Raw genomic sequence first — 18,517 nt, forward strand, 5'->3', positions numbered from 1 at the left:
TCCATCCAAAATTCATACTGTATCATTAAGAGATGGAACCTATAGAGGTGATTAGGTCATGAGGGTAGACCCCTTACAAATGAGCTAAGGTTCTAGTCTTCCTAAGTGGGAGAAATAAATTACTGTGGCTTATAAACCACCCAGTCTTTGCTATTTGTTACAGTGTTCTGAACTGTGGAAATGTTGTGTTTATCAACAAAGTCTTTCTTTTGAAAAGATTTCTTAGATCTTTGATACTGTCACTGTTAATCCCTACTAACACTGTTAGCCTCATCTCTTATCATTCTACCCTGTTCTTTTTGCCTTACTACAAGGAATTGAAGTTTTTTGATTTTGCTAAATTCTGATTTCCTTTCTTCTCCCACTCCCCATCTAGGATGCTCTCTGCATGCAAGATTTTTCTGCATTGCCAATTCCTATCTACTTTTAAGATCACAGACTAAGGTTCATCAGGGAGTGCTTATTAATTCTTCAAGTCTGGGTCATGTTGCTGCTAAAGTAGACCTTTGTTACTTTACCTCTTGGGACCAACTTGTACCTTTTATGCTCATGGTATTTTTGTCTCTATATTTAGTGATTGACTTCTTAAATTTTGGCCCTGTGCAGCTGCCTTCAGATAAGACAGAGAGACAGATTTCAAGCATAAGGATAACAAAATTTGTCACCTGCAGGAAAATGGATGTGTCTGGAAAGCACCATGTTGCATGAAATAAAGCAGACTCAGAAAGATAAATATTGTATGTTTTCTCTTATATATGGACTCAAAAGGGAGCCTATTGTTAGACAAAAGGAAGGGATTAAGCGGAAGGGAAGTGGAAGGGAGGCTAATGGGGGATGAATATGATAAAAATATACATATTTAAACCAGGCATTGTGGTGCATGTCTGTAATCCCAGCACTCTGGGAGGCTGAGGCAGGAAGATTACAAGTTGAGCCTAACCTAAGCAACTTACTGAGACCTTGTCTCCAAATGAAAAAGGATTGGGCAAATAGCTCAGTGGAAAGGTCCTACTTTCAACCATCAGTACAGAAAAAAAAAAAAAAAAAAAAAAAAAGGCAAAAAACCTCCCAAATTCATTGAAACAAAAACAGTACCAATAAAAAGTAAGTAAACCTACAAGTTTATCAGTATTAATTTATTCAACAAATGTTTATTGTTTGCCAAATTTAGTACTAGGTTATAAAAGTACAACTGGAAACAATACAGCCATGCTCTCTACTTTCCTGGTATTTATACTGTACTAGAAGAAAAAGACTAGCAAGCGGGCAACTAAGATACAGTGTATTGAACGTTATGAAAGAAATGACCCCAAAGTGCTGACTATTCTTCAGAAGAGGTTGTCTTTTCTTCAAGGAATGTTTTTAGCTCCCTTGTCCAGAATTAGAGGGCTGCGGTTGCTTGGGTTTGTTTCTGCAACCTCTATTCTGTTTTATTTATCCACATTTTAATTTTTATGACCATATTATACTATTTTTGATAATATAATTTCTTTGATAATATATTTCTTTGTAATATAATTTTAGATTGGGCATTGTGATGCCAGCAGCATTGTTCTTTTTTTTTTTTTTTTTTTTGGTGGAACCAGGGATTGAACTCAGGCCCTTATACTTGCCAGGGAAGTGCTTATTCCACTGAGCCATCGCCCCAGCCCAGAATTGTTCCTTTTGCTTAGGGTTCCTTTTGTTATTCTGGGTCTTTTGTGCTTCTACATGGATTTTGTAATTATTATTTCTACTTGTATGATGAATGTTACTAAAAATTAGAGAGAGATTGCATAGAATCTTTAGATAGCTTTTGATAGCTGGCCATTTTGACAGTGTTCAGTCTGCCAAGCCATAAACATAGGAGGTCTTTCTATCTCCCAGTGTCTTTTAAAATTTCTTTCTTATTATTCTGAAATTTTCATTGTCGAGGTCTTTTACCTCATTGGTTACATAGATACCTAGTTGGTATAGTTTTTTTTTTTTTCAGAAGCAGGGATTGAACTCAGGCCCTTGTGCTTGCCAGGGAAGTGCTTATTCTACTGAGCCATCTTCCCAGTCCTTGTTATAGTTTTTGAAGCTACTGGGAATGGAACTGTTTTCCAAACTTATTCCTCAGCTAACCCATTATTTGCACATTGGAAAGCTTTTTATTGTTGATTTTATATTCTGTTGTTGCTAATTTTTCTTGAAGTATTTGGAAGATGGTAAACCATTGACAAGAGATTCACTGAATAAATGAAGTAGTTCTAAATATCTAACTTTATTTTATACACATGCAAAGGCATAATTTAACCTTAACAGTCCATTTTAAGAGTGCTTCACAAGGAAAAGCATGGCTTCTTCCTCTGATAATCCAGTTATACAATAGTATGCGCGCGCGCGCGCGAGCGCGCGCGCACACACACGTCCAGGGATTCAGACAAAGATGTTAGTTACATTGTTGCAGGCAGCCAAATTAGATAGAAATATTACAGGTGGCCAGACAGGGTTAGGCCCTGGAAGGAGATAACACAGGAGACAAGATGCCTTACAACTGTGAGAGGGATGGATACTCCAGCTGTGAGCCAGAGACCAAACAAATGCTGACCTCCTTAAAGATTAGCATCCCAGATTGATCATTAGCCTGAGAAAGCCAGAAAGAATCCTTATCTGATGGCTATCAGATAAGATCCTGTTTTACTTTCATGCCCTCTTGCTACCTGACTCCCTTCCCCATTTGGTCCCGGACTTAATCACTTTTACCTGAGCAATGGTGCTTGTAATCCCATTGGTTGATCATAGTTTTGTCCCACCCCACATCCACCTAAGTGCCTTCCCATTCTCTCCCTCCACTTTAGCCCCACACGGTTTTACACTATAAAAGTTCCTGGAAGAGACAGCTTCCTGGGGAGCAACCCGCTCAGGGCCCCCCCACCTCTGGTCCCTCTCTCGGACAGGAGCTTTCTTTCCCTCAGTAAATACATTCTGCTCATAACCTCCGTTTGTTCCTAAAATTAATTCTTTGGTTTTAGAGAACACGAACTCGTGCAGGTCAGGTCAGGAGATCATTTTTCCCTATGTCGTTTGGAGGCTCCCTGTATCACTGGGTCACCCACCCAAGATCAGTTTTTCTCCCTATATCAACATCTCTAGCTACTTTTTCTTTTTTAAGGTTAAAAGATGTTCCTATCCAGTTGCATATACTCACATTAAACATTCCAAGGTACTAAGCTGCTGTATGATTTCTTCTTTTGGAGACTTTTCCAGTAAGTTCCAAAGTATTTCTGATGAACGAAACAGAAGCTGTCCAGAGGGATCTGGATCATTGAGGTGAACACAGATTCTGCTGGCTGCTTGTGCCTTCACCATTAAAGCACAATTAACTTCTGGAAAGAATTTTAAAAATTATTTATGTAGCATTAATCTTGTTGAATGGGTACAAAAATAATTGACAATGAGGTGTTCAAATGTAATAACAGGATACAAACCAGAAGTTGAGAGATGTTGCAGAACTTTAAGCACCCAAAGTTTCTCAATGAGTTGATTTTCAAGCAAGGTCATTGACTGAACCATTGTTTTTGCCAATCCTCCGACCTCAGCCATTTTAGCCTTGTACGATGAACTGGCTTGCTGGTAACCTAACACAATTAGTAAATCTATAGGGTTATTCCACAAGATGATAATTAAGACAAAGGAATGATTAACTTCTTATTTAGTGGTAACAACAACAAAAACTTCATGAAAAAATGTAGAAAGCACACGTTTGGGCAAACCTTTTCTTTAAAGAACCAGATAATATGCACCTTAGATACACAGATTTTAAGATTTTTATCTTCTTAGAGTGTTGCATCGTATTACGGTAGCAAAAAGACAGCCACAAATAACAGCAAAATCAAGGTGCACAGCTGTGTTCCCATAACATTTTATTTGTAGTGCTAAAGTCCATAGTTTGCTGATTCCCGGAGTTGCAGCTGAAATAAGATTTCAAACCCTGGAAGCACATTGCAATTCCGAAAACAAAAGTTTTTATTTCTCCGTAGATGTAATTTTCAGGTAAAAGGAAATGGGATAATTATAAACACTGATTATTTTCACAATTCAAGACAGTACTTACCTCTGTGATTTCAAGGGGAAAAAATTACATGGTGTGAGCAGTCAAGAGCAAAATATGTTTTGATAAATTGTCATGAGTGAAATGGTATTTGGGGAAGACTGATTCTTGGAATGTCTCCTAAGAATCCCCTTCTGCCTTAAGTTCTATATCAGTTGGATAGGTGCCTGGATAATTACATTTTAGTAAAAAAGATTAAATAAACACGGGGCAATAAATACTTGCTCATCTGCGATAAGACTTTTTTTGGTGATCTCACTTATCTAACTCCCTCACAGCTTGTCTTTTGAGACTGATTAGATTTCTTTGCAGTATTTGTTTTCCTATAATTTCACCATCTAGAGATAAGACCATAAATGTTTTAAAATATTTCTTGCTGGTGCTTTTAATTTATGCACATAATCTTATATTCTAAAGTAGCCCACTAAATTTGTGATAAGCTTTTTCCTAAGCTATAAATTATTTTCCCAATAATGATTTTATTTGTGTAATAGTCTATTACATAACTAGTAAAAAATGTGCTTTCTATTTGCCATGTATTTTTTTCTATTGAGTTTATGTTTCTATAGGAGGATATGATAACATAAAGGCTGCTAGACCTGATTCCTATCTCCAGAGCTATGTTTCTTCCAACTGCTCTAGGGTGGAATTTCTGGCTGCGGTCCTGGATGTCCTCTCATGCCAATCATTTGAATCCAACTATGTGACAGTTAGAGAGAGCACTGTTAATGACTCTCAAGCACTCCTGTGTTAACTTGTGCACCACTAGCTTCTTTTTTTTTTAAAAAAAAAGGTATCTAGAGTAAGAAATACAAATGGCCAACAGATATATAAAAACATGCTAACATTTCTGGCCAATAGAGAAATGAAAATTAAAAACAAAATTATGATTCCAGCATCAGACAGCATTATGCAATATAACAACCATCATTGAATTCCTATTATTTTCTTTAGTGAAATTCTGTATTGTTTCTATTTTTTTCACTATTTTCATTCTCTTTAAAAGGAATAAAAGGAAAGCAGTATGAAAAGAAAAAAAATTGCCCAACTAATAGCTCATTCAGGAAAGCATGAAGTAATCTGAGATTTACATGGTATTACTGTCTTTCTGAGTTCTGAGTAAAATACAAATTTAGATTCCAGAAAGAATGGCAATCATTAAGAAATCAAGCAATAACATGCTGGAGAGTCTATAGTGAAAAAATAACTCTCCTTCATTGTTGATGGGAATGTAAACCAGTACAACCATTATGGAACTCAGCATGCAGATTTCTCAAAGAACTGAAATTAGAAATTCCATATGACCTGATGATCCCTCTGCTGGGTATCTTCCCCAAAGAGCTCAAGACATCATACTACAGCAATACATGCATACCAGTGTTTATAGCAGCACAGCTTGAAATAGCTAAATCCTGGAAACATCCTATGTAACATCAACAGATGACTGGATAAAGAAAAGGTGGTATCTACATGTAATGAAATACTACTCTTCAATAAATGACAGATTTGACAGCTTTGTAGGAAAATGGATGCACTTGGAAAGTATCACATTGCATGAAATAAACCAGACACACAAGCTTAAAAAAAAAAAAAAAGATTTTCTGTTTTCTGCCAAGCTTGTGCTCTTAATTCCATCTTCTCATATCTTTTTTAAAAAGAATTCATTCTTTCATTTCCCACTCACTAAATTCTAGCTCTTTTGTCTATAAACTTTATTTACCCACTCTAAGAACAGCAAAACCCAAATAACCTTTTTTTAAAATTTTGCTATCAGTTGAGTTATTTTCCATCTTGCTTCTTTACAAATTCACCTTAAAATATGAGTCTATGTTCATGAACTAGCTGTACTCTCTCATTCTCAAACTTACAGTCTCTACTCTCGCAGCACTCATTCTTTAGACCACATCTGCTATGACTACCTTATCATAGATCTGTCAAAGATGAGTTATAGACTTTAAGATAACACATTAACTTGATCTTTCCATCTTCTTTTGCAGATACTTCTGCAGCATCTGATGCTTAGACCACCTCTTCAAACATCTCATCCCTGGCACAAGATGTGGTAGTCTTTAGATGCTCCTTCTTTTTTCAATCTCCCTTCATTGCAAATTCTTTGGATCATTTTTTTTCCAAACCATAATATAGGCACTCCCTTTGATGTCATTCTTGATCCCTTGCTGTTTATATGCTTTATCTTCTGACAAAATCAACTACTGATGGCTTCAGTTTCCATTTCTATTCCAAACCTGTATTTCTGGCACCTGTTCCTTTCCATAGCCAATGTTTAGTCCCAATTGCCAAACATTTCTACCAGACTGATATTTTAATATGATATCTAGTTATCTATGATTATATTATTAAAGAATATATAATTTAATCTACTATTTATATCTTCTCTCCCTTTCTAGATTAAGTATAAAGGGTACTCTACAAAGGTAAGAGGTCTTAAATAACATTATATTCTCACAATACAAATGCCTTCTGTCTTGATATTACCCATTTTAGTGTGGCTTAGTTTGCCACTATATATCAAAATTCTTTATTTGTAACATACAGAACTCTTTTCCCAAACACAATGGTGAATGGTACAAATATTAGAAATTTGTCATCTAATTGAGTGAATGTTGATAAATTTTTAAATAAGTGAGAAAAATAATTTTATTATAAAATTTAAATAACATAAAATCATTATTATAAGCTTATTTACATGTGAATTTATTATGTCATAAACATCTGGCAATAAAAATCACAAGGAAATCCAAAAACTGAAAGACAACTAAAGAGGTCAAGACTACACACAAAAAAAATCCAAGAGTTTTTATTTTTATTGATTGGATTTGTGAGCTCTTTTCAGAAGAAAGTGAGATGATAGATAATTGAGACTTCACCTGGAATATGCTTCTTCGGTGGTTCTGCATGATAAAAGCTGACAATACACTTACAAATTTGTATTCTCAATTCAGAGCTTGGTATTTTCATTAAGTCACCTGCCAGAAGGATAAATGAATGCTATGTAATAACGCTGCTGTAGGTTCTCTGCAAAGTTAAAGCACAAAGTATTATACTTATAAAAGCATTCTTATCTGGGATTCAAACTGGATCCCAGCATTTTTACCAAGACACACCTACTCACACTCATGTGTCACTTGGGAAATCTGTCACAAGGCAATTTCATTGTGTGAACACTAGAGTGTGTATGTAGGCAAAAACAAGATTAAGTCAAGTGGAACAGAACAATGGTGCAATCAAGACCCATGGTGAACACCTGATGTAGAAGGCTGCTGCTGGCACAACATGCTGTGCTGCTTTATAGTTAACTTTTCTTTAATTAAGAGTATGTCCTAACTGATAAAAATATAGTAACTCTATAGGTCCATAACACTGGTGTTCATTATCAAGCATATACATGATTGATTGTACAGGTGTGCACTATATTTTTATATAATTTGAAATGCTGAAGGTTTATTTATACCAGTATTATCACAAACATATGAGTAATGACATGTACTAATTTTATGCTAAATTTTAATTCTGTGGGACCACCCATCTTATATGTATGTGGCCTGTTATTGACTGAAATGTAGTAATGTGGTGCATGACCATATATGCACACACACACACACACACACAACAACAACAACAATCTGAGTTTATTCTTATATACTTGGCCCCTCATTCATCAGAACAGAATGATGACTGATAACATAAATGCTGGAGTCAGACATTTATCTGTGTAAACTTGTGTCTTAGCTTTCTTATCTATTGAGTATAACAGTAGAGCTACAGTACATTCAAAGTGATGAGGATCAGGTGAGTTAGCATGAGAGAAAAGGGCTGAGAACAGCATCTACCATATATCTGGCATATTTGTGAGTGCTACTTATATCAGCTGTTATCTCTAAGACATAAGCTAGCATTTTTCTTTTGAGTTGCCTAGTCAGCAGTTAGTTGCCATTAGTAATACGTCATATCCTTAAAGTTCCAGGTGAGCTCCCCTCTTCATTTTGCTGTCAAACTAGAAGAAAGAGTGTTCAGGAGTCTTTGTCCAGCAAGTAATTGTTTTATGTTCAAGTTATTGGGGTTGGAGAATAGGGAGGGTTCCCTTCAGCCATATACAAACTACTACTGCACTAGGCTTAGCTTGTAGACTAATTGAAACTGTATTAACGTACAGAGATGATCCTCAGGACATTCTGAAGATAATCTTTGGACTCTGCAAGTGACCTGTGCTCTCAGCATGCATGAGGACAACAAGAATTAGTAGCATTAGTGTTAGGATTGAACTCAACCTGGTAGAGTCTCTGTGAGCAAAGCTTGAGAAGGCTCCTCGCAAGATCTGAGCATTGGCCTAGGCCTTGTTCATGTCCAGTCAGCAGGGAGGAAACAAGAAGACAAGGAGGGGAACACAAAGGAAAGCCTCATCCTTGGTTAGAGAGAATTTGGCAGATGTTACTTTAAAAAAGTAAAGGTTATTCCTCCAATTTTGCATTGCACATAATTTTTTTGAAATTTTAAAATCACTATTTAGGTTGTGAAAAGCTTTAGGTGACAAGAACAATTAAGCTTTTCAGACAAAACTAGACAAATATGCAAACTTATGGTAAATTCTAGGGTTTTTCATGTGCTTCTCTACCATTTTATTTCTTGTAAATTGAAATTATTTCTCACAGCTTTGGGTAGAGTGCCAGTTTTTTCCCTTACACCTTTCCAGAATCCTGCTCCTGAATTACAATTATCTATATATAATTTAGAAGAAAACATGACTTACTAGTACACAGTAGAAACTGCAAGCTATTGTGACAGTCATAAATAGCTCTGTTCAATACTTCATACTATATACAAGTATTTCAGTTTAAACTTACACTTCCAAGAATTAAAAAAGGGGAAAGATCAGTATTTGCAGTAAACAATAAATAAAGGGAGCTCATAATATGTGTAGAGTTTGTTCTGCCTTGAAATGGTAATACATAGGCTGATTCTCACAGGCCCGAATGCTGGCCCCAGCTCTGCCCTGTAGCATAATAAATGGCTAATCAGGTGAATGGTAATGCAGTACAGTTAAAAGAAGAGGAAGAACCAATAGACCCTTCCAGAGTAGCTCACACAGAACACTACAAGACACTGATAGAGGCAGGCTTCCCACACAACGTGGCAGAAAGACTTGATGAAATATTTCAGACAGCATTGGCAGCTTATGTCAATCTTGATGAAAGAGCAATTGATGCTCTCAGGGAGTTTAAGGAAGAAGGAGCTCTGTCTGTGCTGCAGCAGTTCAAGGAAAGTGACTTATCACATGTTCAGAATAACAGCACATTTTCATGTTGAGTTATGAAGACCTTCAGGCAAAGAAAGACACAGGGCAGCAAAGTGCAAGAGTTCACAAAGGGACCTGTTGAAGCAAAGATCAAGGCCTTACTTGAAAGGACTAGTTACACTCCAGATGTATCAACAGGACAAAGGAAGTATGGTGGTCCTCCACCAGACAGCGTGTACTTGGGTGTGCAGCCCAGAATTGGAACAGAAATCTTTGTAGGTAAAATGCCAAGGGATCTATATAAGGATGAATTGGTTCCCCTTTTTGAAAAGGCTGGTCCCATTTGGGATCTACACCTTATGATGGACCCACTGTCTGGTCAGAACTGAGGGTATGCATTTGTCTCCTTCTGTGGAAAGGAAGCTGCACAAGAAACTATTAAACTGTGTGACAGCTATGAAATTCACCTGGGAAACACCTTGGAGTGTGTATTTCTGTGGCAAACAACAGACTTTTTGTTGGATCTATCCCAAAGAATAAAACTAAGGAAAACATTCTGGAAGAATTCAGTAAAGTCACAGAGGGTTTGATGGAAGTTATTCTGTATCATCAACCCAATGACAAAAAGAAGAATCGGGGGTTCTGCTTCCTTGAATATGAGGATCACAAGTCAGCAGCACAAGCCAGACACTGGCTGATGAGTGGAAAAGTAAAACTATGGGGAAGTGTAGTTATAGTTCAATGGGCTGACCCTGTGGAAGAACCAGATCCAGAAATCATGGATAAGGTGAAAGTTTTATGTGTGAGAAACTTGGCTACTACAGTGAAAGGAGAAATATTGGAAAAAGCATTTTCTGAATTTGGAAAACTGGAAAGAGTACAGAAGTTGAAAGATTATGCATTTGTTCATTTTGAAGACAGAGGAGCTGCTGTTAAGATTATGGATGAAATGAAGGGGAAAGAAATAGAAGGGGAAGAAACTGAAATAGTCTTAGGTAAACCACCAGACAAGAAAAGAGCACCAAGCAGCTAGACAGGTCTCCAGAAGTACTGTACATGCAGATTATTACTATCACCCTCCTCTTCGAATGCCACCTCCAATTAGAGGTCCAGGTCATGGTAGAGGTAGAGGTGGATATGCCTACCTACCTGGTGGAGGTAGAGGTGGATATGGCTACCTCGCAGATTACCATGACTATTGTGGAGGCTACGAAGATCCCTACTATGGCTATGATGATGGCTATGCAGTAAGAAGGAGAGGAGGAGGAAGGGGAGGGTGAGGTGCTTCACCACTGCCAAGATAGCTGGCCTTCACAGAGGGAGGCACCTTCAGGATCATGAAGAGGCTCTAGGGGTGGCAGAGGGGGTCCTGCATAAGAGCAGAGAGGCCATGGCTCCTGTGGAGCTTGGAGCAATTGTGGGGCAATGTAGGAGGCAAGAGAAAGGCAGATGTTACAACCAACCTGATTCCTAGTGTCATCAGACCAACAACCAACAGAACTGGAGTTCCCAACTCATTGCTCAGTAGCCGTTTCAACAAGGTGGTGACTATTCTGGTAACTATGATTACAATAATGACAACCAGGAATTTTATCAGGATACTCATGGACAACAGTGAAAATAGAAAAGTGAGGGATTATAAATGATACCGTCAAGACACAAATGGCTCTAGATCTACGTTCTTCAAAAAAAAAAAAAAATTGGCTTAACTGTTTCAACTTTTTTTTTTTTTTTTTTTTTTTTGGCGGAACCAGTGATCAAACTCAGGCCCTTGTGCTTGCCAGGCAAGCGCTTATTCCACTGAGTCATCTCCCCAGCTCCTTGTTTCATCTTTAAGTAGCAATTTTCTGCCATTTGTACAGGACTAAAGAATCACTATTGCGTATGTACTCAAGTCTTTGTTTTTCTTATTTTCATAAATGCTCTTGGACATTATTGGGTTTGCAGTTCCCTTATTTTGGGGGTTACAATGCTTTTATCATTTCAGACTTCATTTTAGTTTCAGAACAAGTTGTTACATCATGGTTTTGCAGAACCTTTTGTTTGGACAGTCTTTTTTTTGGATTTGAGATATATTACATTGTGGGAGGCACAATAACCCCAGGCCTCCAATACTATTACAAGTGAGTCTTTCTAAATCCTGTGAATCTGCCACATCATGACTCCATGCCACATATCCCTTAATGGTCACCTGAGTGCCTCTGACCTATAAAATTCTCTTGGTGCATCACCGTCATTAGTGATGCTGACTTCCTCTTCCCCTACCTCTGCTGAGCTAGGTTCCTAGTTCTTACCCTGCCTATTTCCCATAAGTCTCCTGCTATGCCCCGGAGGTGGGACTTCCTGTCATAGTCCGGTTGCCTCCTTACTCGCGCTTTTTACCCGCTGACGTCATTTCCCTATGCCTCCACTATATATAGCCAGAGTTTCCTTTGAATAAACAAGACTTGATCAGAATGCTGTCTTGTCTTCATTTCTCGCATCTCCTGTCCTTTGTCCCCTCCTCAATTCCCCGCTTCTCTCCCAGGTGACCTTCGTTGACTGACCCGCTGGTTCGGGACATTACATAGGATTATGAAGTATACTGCACATAAACATATAAGTGAGTGCTTTGTCTTAGTAATTTTAATAAATTAAAGCAAAAAATTTAAGTTTTCCTGTATTGAAAATAACCTATGACTGTATGTTTTGTATTCCTACGTAGGTTAACTGTGTTTTTAAATTGTTACAACTTCACAATCTTTTTGAAATCTGCCCTACAAATTTGTTTGGCTTAAACTTCAAAGCCATGACAATTTGTTCTTTGATGTGATTGTATTTCCAGTTTTGTGTTCATATAAGATTTCAATAAAACCTAAAAATCTATTTAAAACATTAAAAAAGTAATATATATTATGTTGACAGTCAAGAAGAATAGGCTGACATTCAATAGGAAATTCCATAAGTTTATCCTACAATGTCTGCCAACAATGTTCTAAACTTCTCAAACAAAATTAGCTAAACAGGCAAATTTATAGTAAATTTTGGAAACACTATTTTAAAATAAAGAGGACCATACAGTCATTTAAAAATTATACTGCCAACAAAAATATACATTTTACCTGTTAATGCTACCATGTCCTCTTTTGAGTTGACTTCTTTTTACAAAATTTCCACCAATGAGATTCATAATATCAAAACCTCCCATTTCTCCACCTGCCTATTTCTTAAGGTATTTTTCTCTAATGCCTTATGTTTAATCTAATGTCCGTGATACCTTCACCTACGCTCTATAAAACTGCTAAGCAATCACTATTTAAAAGATTTATTAGTTCAAAACTTTCTTCTCATTGAACTAGGAGTAGCTGTATATCTATGTTTTATATATATATTTTTTTCCACTACAAAATGGTCCTTCATTTATATCTCCCTTTTTGTTTATTTTTGTCAGAGATGGGTATTCCATTGCCATTCATATCATGTACGTGCATGAATTCAACAAAGTAATCCAATATAGTCCAGTAGTCTATAATAGTAGTGGGTTTAGACAAGATATCATGTCTGTATCTTGTATTATTAATAACTACTACAAAGACAATATGCAATATATTAATTATTGTAACTGTTCCATTAATCTGTTTTGAAACTATCTCATTGCTATTTCTTTCTCAATAAATTAATATAAAAAAGATTTATTAGGTCAATCATGTACTTCTTACTTCTCTTTTACAAATAAAGACCTAACTTAATAAGCACAATTTCACTGTAGAATTTGTTTTGGGAGCATGCTATCGGGTCTCAGGGGCTTACTCAAAAGGATGAAAGTTTCATTGGTTTCATTTCCTAGGAAAGTACTTTCTCTCTAGAAAGTCAAGCAATAACAATATCAATAGATATCACTATCATTGATATATAACAATATAATAATATCAGGCAGATATAAATGTGTATTCTTTATATTCTTTATTTTTTGGTATAAAATATGGTACTTGAAACTTTTTGTATATTTTAAAGTTCTTTATGTTTCATTTTATAATTTTTATTTGAAATCTTAGATCATTTAATGAACAATAAGGTCCTCAATGATTCTAGCAATTCAGCATAAGAGTTCAAAGCTGAAAACATGTTTGTGGTTACTGAAAGAAGGAGGCATAAACTTTCAGAGTTAAAAAAGAGATTATGAGGGGGTGCCTCTCTGCCTGGAAACTCTGCTTTCTGACATGCTGGCTTTGGCCAAGAGGAAGAAGTAATGACTAGTTACCTAGTTTATAGCTAGACTGAGACCCAGGACAGGCTGGTCTCCAGTGTGCAGAAGCACACATGCCTTTGGCCAGTGCACTTCTGAGACCAGAACCCATGAGACCCAGAACAACCAGTCAGGGCCTGTGGAGTAATCAGCGAGACCAGCAATGTGGAAATGTTTGAAGCAGCACTGAGGAGCCAGCAGTTGGGCTCTGGAGAATTCCACCAGAAGAAGACCAATCCCAGCCCCCACATCCACAGGCCAGAGTCAGCCCTGTACCCAGCACAATTCCCATGGCAAATGTGGTGCAGTACACAGTACATTTCTGAGACCTGATGTGGACACCACCAAAGAACTGTAAACAGCAGAGGTATTTTGCTACTTTTGTTTTCCCTTATTTGTCCGATTGGCTATCCCTTTCATGTCTGGTGGGAAGTCATCTTGTTTTGTCATGTATTTTCTGGTTATTTTTTCTTTCTCCTCTCTTGGGTCAACTTTCTTTTCTTTCTTCTTTTTTTCCTTTCTTCTCCATTCTCCTTCTCTTTCTTCATTCTTATAGTCACTGTTTGATGTTCTTAGCTAGAATTTTCATTTTCTTCTATTGATCCTCTTTCTCTCTTTCCTCAACTATCTTTTGAATTACTTCGGTTATTATGCTTTGACCTCCAGCTTTAACTCTACTATATTTGACCTCACTCATCACTTTGTCATGTTTCCTACCTATCTTAACCCCTCCACCAAAAGGGTAAAATCACTCCACTAAAGGGCAAATCACTGCATACAAGATCATGATATATATTTGATTTTATTATATAACTTTAGAGTTTGCTCCTGTGGTTGGCAAAGAACAACTGAAGAAATTCATGACCACTAAAACAACCCTATAAAGAGTAATGAAAGATAATCTAAATAGACATAAAAATGACCACAATTCCAAAAATGATAACAAAAAGAAACCACCAGACATGGCAAGCAATTAAGCAGAGAGGAAAAGTAGGGAATCAACATCAGGAAAATAGTGACAGAGATAAATCAATACATATAAGCTATTATCATCAATGCAAATGGCCTCAATTTACCAATCAAACACATTCACAGAATAGATCAATAAACAAGATCTAACAATATGCTATCTACTTGAATCACATTTAACAAAAAAAGAAGTTCACAGACTAAGAGTCAAAGAACAGAAGACAATACTCCATGTGACAAGAACCCAGAAAAAAGCAGGGGTAGGTATTCTGTTTGCAGACAATGTGAACTTCAAACCAAGAATGATCAAAAGAGAGAAAGAAGATCAATAGATACTTGTTAGGGAAAAGCACTAAAAGAAAGAGATAATAATCATAAGTATGCACCAAATATGGGAGCACCCAACTATATAAAGCAATTATTAATAGACATGAAAAATCTAATAAACAATAACACAGTTGTAACAGGAGACCTTAATACTCCAATATCACAAAGAGATAAATCAACTAGACCAAAAATCAGCAAAGAAATATCAGAACTGAACCAAACCTGTGAACAAATGGACTTAGTAGATATTTTCAGAATGTTCCGTCCAATGACATTAAAATAAATATGCTTTTCAACTGTACATGGGATGCTCTTTAAAACAGACCATACACCAGCTCATAGAACATACTTAAGTGAATGCAAAGGAACTGCAATTATCCTATGCATATTATCTGATCATTATGTAATGAAATTGAAAAGTAATGACAAAAGGGCCAGCAAGATAGCTCAGCAGACTAAAGTACCTGCTTAGGCAAGTTTAGGCAAGCACACAGGGACTGTGGTTCAATACCCATCTTCATCACATGCCACACCAGCCCTGCCCCCAAGTTGGGCTGAGTTGGCCAGAATCTGGACAGAGTGGTGCACACCTGTAATCCCAGCAATGGGGAGGCTGAAAGCAGGAGGATCACCATGAGTCCAAGCTGCATAGTGAGATCCTGCAACAACCAAATACATAAAGATAAAGTAATGACAAAAGAAGCTGCAAAAGCTCCATAAATACATGGAAATTAACACCTCCCTTCACAACCAGTGGATCACAAATGAAATTAAAGAAGAAATTTTAAAAATATCTATAATCAAATGAAAATGCAACTACAACTTATCAGAACCTGTAGGACACAGTGAAAGTAATCATAAGAGGAAAATTTATCCTGGTAAATTCTAGCATCAGGAAAAGAGAATGAGCACAAATAAACCACTTAATACACCTGAAACGTCTAGAAAAAGAAGAGCAAGTCAAGCCGAGTGCCCATACAAGAGAGGAAATTATAAAGATCAGAGCAAAAATTAATACAATAGAGAATAAGAAAATAATGTAAAGAATTAATGAAACAAAAAGCTGGTTCTTTGAAAGAATAAAAAAATTGATGAACCCTTAATCAACTTTATTTTTTAATTCACTTTAATGAGAAAAAAAGATAAAATAGCAATGAAACAGCTTCAAAAACAAGTTAGTAGGACAGTTACAATAATTAATACATTGCATATTGTTGTCTTCATAGTAGTTATTCAGAGGACAAGATGTAGACATGAAATATTATCTAAATACTATTAGTACAAACCTTTCTTCTCATTGAACTAAGAAAAAGTAGCTGTATATCTATCTCATCTTGTATATACATATATATATTTTTCACTACAAAATGGTCCTTTATTTATATCCCTCTTTTTGTTTTGTTCTATCAGAGATAGGTGTTCCATTTCTGCTAGAGAAGCTGTTTTTGGAGAAGTCTTTCAAGGCTCTTTCCATACTTGATGCCAGTCCAAATACTGTAGCTACTTGAATTTAGCAAAATAATCCAATATAGTCCCAATAGTCCGTAATAGTAGTGAGTTACCAACACAACTGGCAATTGTCCAAAGTTGTTGAATTGAGCCTTTTACAGCTCAGCATATTAATATAGCTTTACTTTTTATACCTCATGTTTACACTTTTCTGCTGGATGGTTAAAACCAAGTTAAAGCAAGACCTATATAACAAAAAATGTAATTTTTGCAATCTGATAAGATCAGTCAAATCTCCTCAGGATTTACCCTGGAACCATGTACAGCATCTTGGGTCAGCCATCTGGATGAGTCACAGCCATTGCTTAACCAATTTGCTCCCTGAGAAAGCCTGAGAGAATGTTTTCTCTCTAGGTTACTCTCCTTAGGTACACTGTGCATCGTTGATCACTTTCCTCTGTGGCCCCATAATTTCCTTGATCAGAAAATTTGGGACACCACTTAGTACCAATATATCATAGCAGAGGTTCTCTTATGTCCTGAGTCCTTACTGACCTTGAAGGGCTAGAGCCAAAATATTGGCTATCTTTTTAACCCATCAGTCTGTCTAATTTTTGGTCTGAAAACTTTATTAATCAACTTTATCTTTAAAAAAAGGAAAGGAAAAACTCAAATTTATGCATTGAGAAATGGAGAGTGTAAAATCACTACAGATGCTGTGGACATTCAGAAGATCATCAATATCTACTTTAAAAACTCATAGGATGGAAAACACAGAAGAAATGGACAGATTCCTAGATACATATGAATTACCAAAGCTGAATCAAGAAGATATAAAAATGCTGAATAACCCAATATCAGTTAATGAGACTTAAAATGTAATTAAAAACTTATCAACAAAGAAAAGCCCAGGTCCTGATTTATTTACCGCAAAGTTCTATTACATATTTAGAGAACATTTAATGCCAATATTCCTCAAACCTTTTAATGAAATTGAAAGGGAAGCAATTCTACCTAAGTGATTCCTGGAGGCAAGTATTACATTGATACCAACATTAGAGAATGATTCAATCTAAGAAGAGAATGACAGGCCAATCTCCTAATGAACATAGATGCAAAAATATTCAATAAGATATTAGCAAACAGAATGCAGAAAATCATCAAGAAGATTATACACCATGACCAAGTGAGATTGCTCCCAGGAATGCAGGGATGGTTCAACATATGCAAATCAATAAACACCTTTTCAACCGAGCTAATGATATCTCAATAGACACAGAAAAAGCTACTGATAAAGTCCAACATTCATTCATGGTAAAAATCCCACAGAAAATTAAAATAGATGGTCTTTACCTCAACCTGATACAAGCCATCTATGACAATCCAACAGCCACCACCATAATAAATGGAGAAAAACTGAAAGCTTTCACCCTAAAATCAGGAATGAGACAAGGATATACACTATCACCACTCTTCAAATAGTTCTAGAAACATTAGCCAGAATAAGTAGACAAGAGAAAGAAATGGAATAAAGATAGGAAAGGAGGAAGTCAAATTATGATTATTCAGAGATGACATGATACTTTACATGGAAGACTCCCAAAACTCTACCAAAAGACTCTGAGATATAATAAACAAATTCAGTACCATAGCTGGATACAAAGTCCACACTCAAAAGTCAACATTCCTGTATAAAAACACAATTACCAAGAGAAAAATTAAAGAAACCTCACTCTTTGCAATAAAAAAATGAAATACTTAGAAATCAATATAACAAAGGAAGTAAAATATCTATACATTGAAAGTTTCAGTACTCTGGAAAGGAGCTTGAAGATATCAGAACATGGAGAGTTATTTCTTGTTCATTGATAGGAAGAACCAACTTTGTGAAATGTTACACAGATTCAATGACATTCCAATTAAAACACCAATAGTATACCTCATAGATCCAGAGAAAATATTCCTAAAATTCATCTGGAACCAGAAGAAACCTAAAATAGCAAAAGCAGTCCTGAGCAACAAAGACAAGGCAGGAAGTCTCACAATCCCCACTTGAAATTATATTATACAGCTGCTGATAAAATCAGATTGTATTGGCAGAAAAACAGATCTGAGAATCAGTGGAACAGAACAGAACATGCAGAGACAACCACAAGTACATTCATCTACCTTGTCTTTGACAAAGGACCTGAATTTGTTCACTGAAAGTAAGATAGTC

General features: G+C 36.3%; 1 protein-coding gene and 1 pseudogene across 1 annotated transcript in view; one reads left to right on the plus strand and one right to left on the minus strand.

Moving 5' to 3' along the window:
- The window catches only part of Cfap69 (cilia and flagella associated protein 69), a 71,687-nt gene that overhangs the window by 34,735 nt on the left and 18,435 nt on the right, over positions 1 to 18,517 (minus strand). The window contains exons 6-8 of the mRNA XM_023707129.1: positions 6,964 to 7,062; positions 3,453 to 3,602; positions 3,173 to 3,350 (exon numbers count right to left, since the gene is read on the minus strand). Coding sequence (XP_023562897.1) covers positions 3,173 to 3,350; positions 3,453 to 3,602; positions 6,964 to 7,062 — 427 coding nt within the window. The remainder of the gene's footprint in view (positions 1 to 3,172; positions 3,351 to 3,452; positions 3,603 to 6,963; positions 7,063 to 18,517) is intronic.
- On the plus strand, positions 9,101 to 10,947 carry LOC101581789 (annotated as a pseudogene).

This window comes from Octodon degus, unplaced genomic scaffold (assembly GCF_000260255.1).
Source record: "Octodon degus isolate 3935 unplaced genomic scaffold, OctDeg1.0 scaffold00281, whole genome shotgun sequence".
Lineage (NCBI taxonomy): Eukaryota > Metazoa > Chordata > Mammalia > Rodentia > Octodontidae > Octodon > Octodon degus.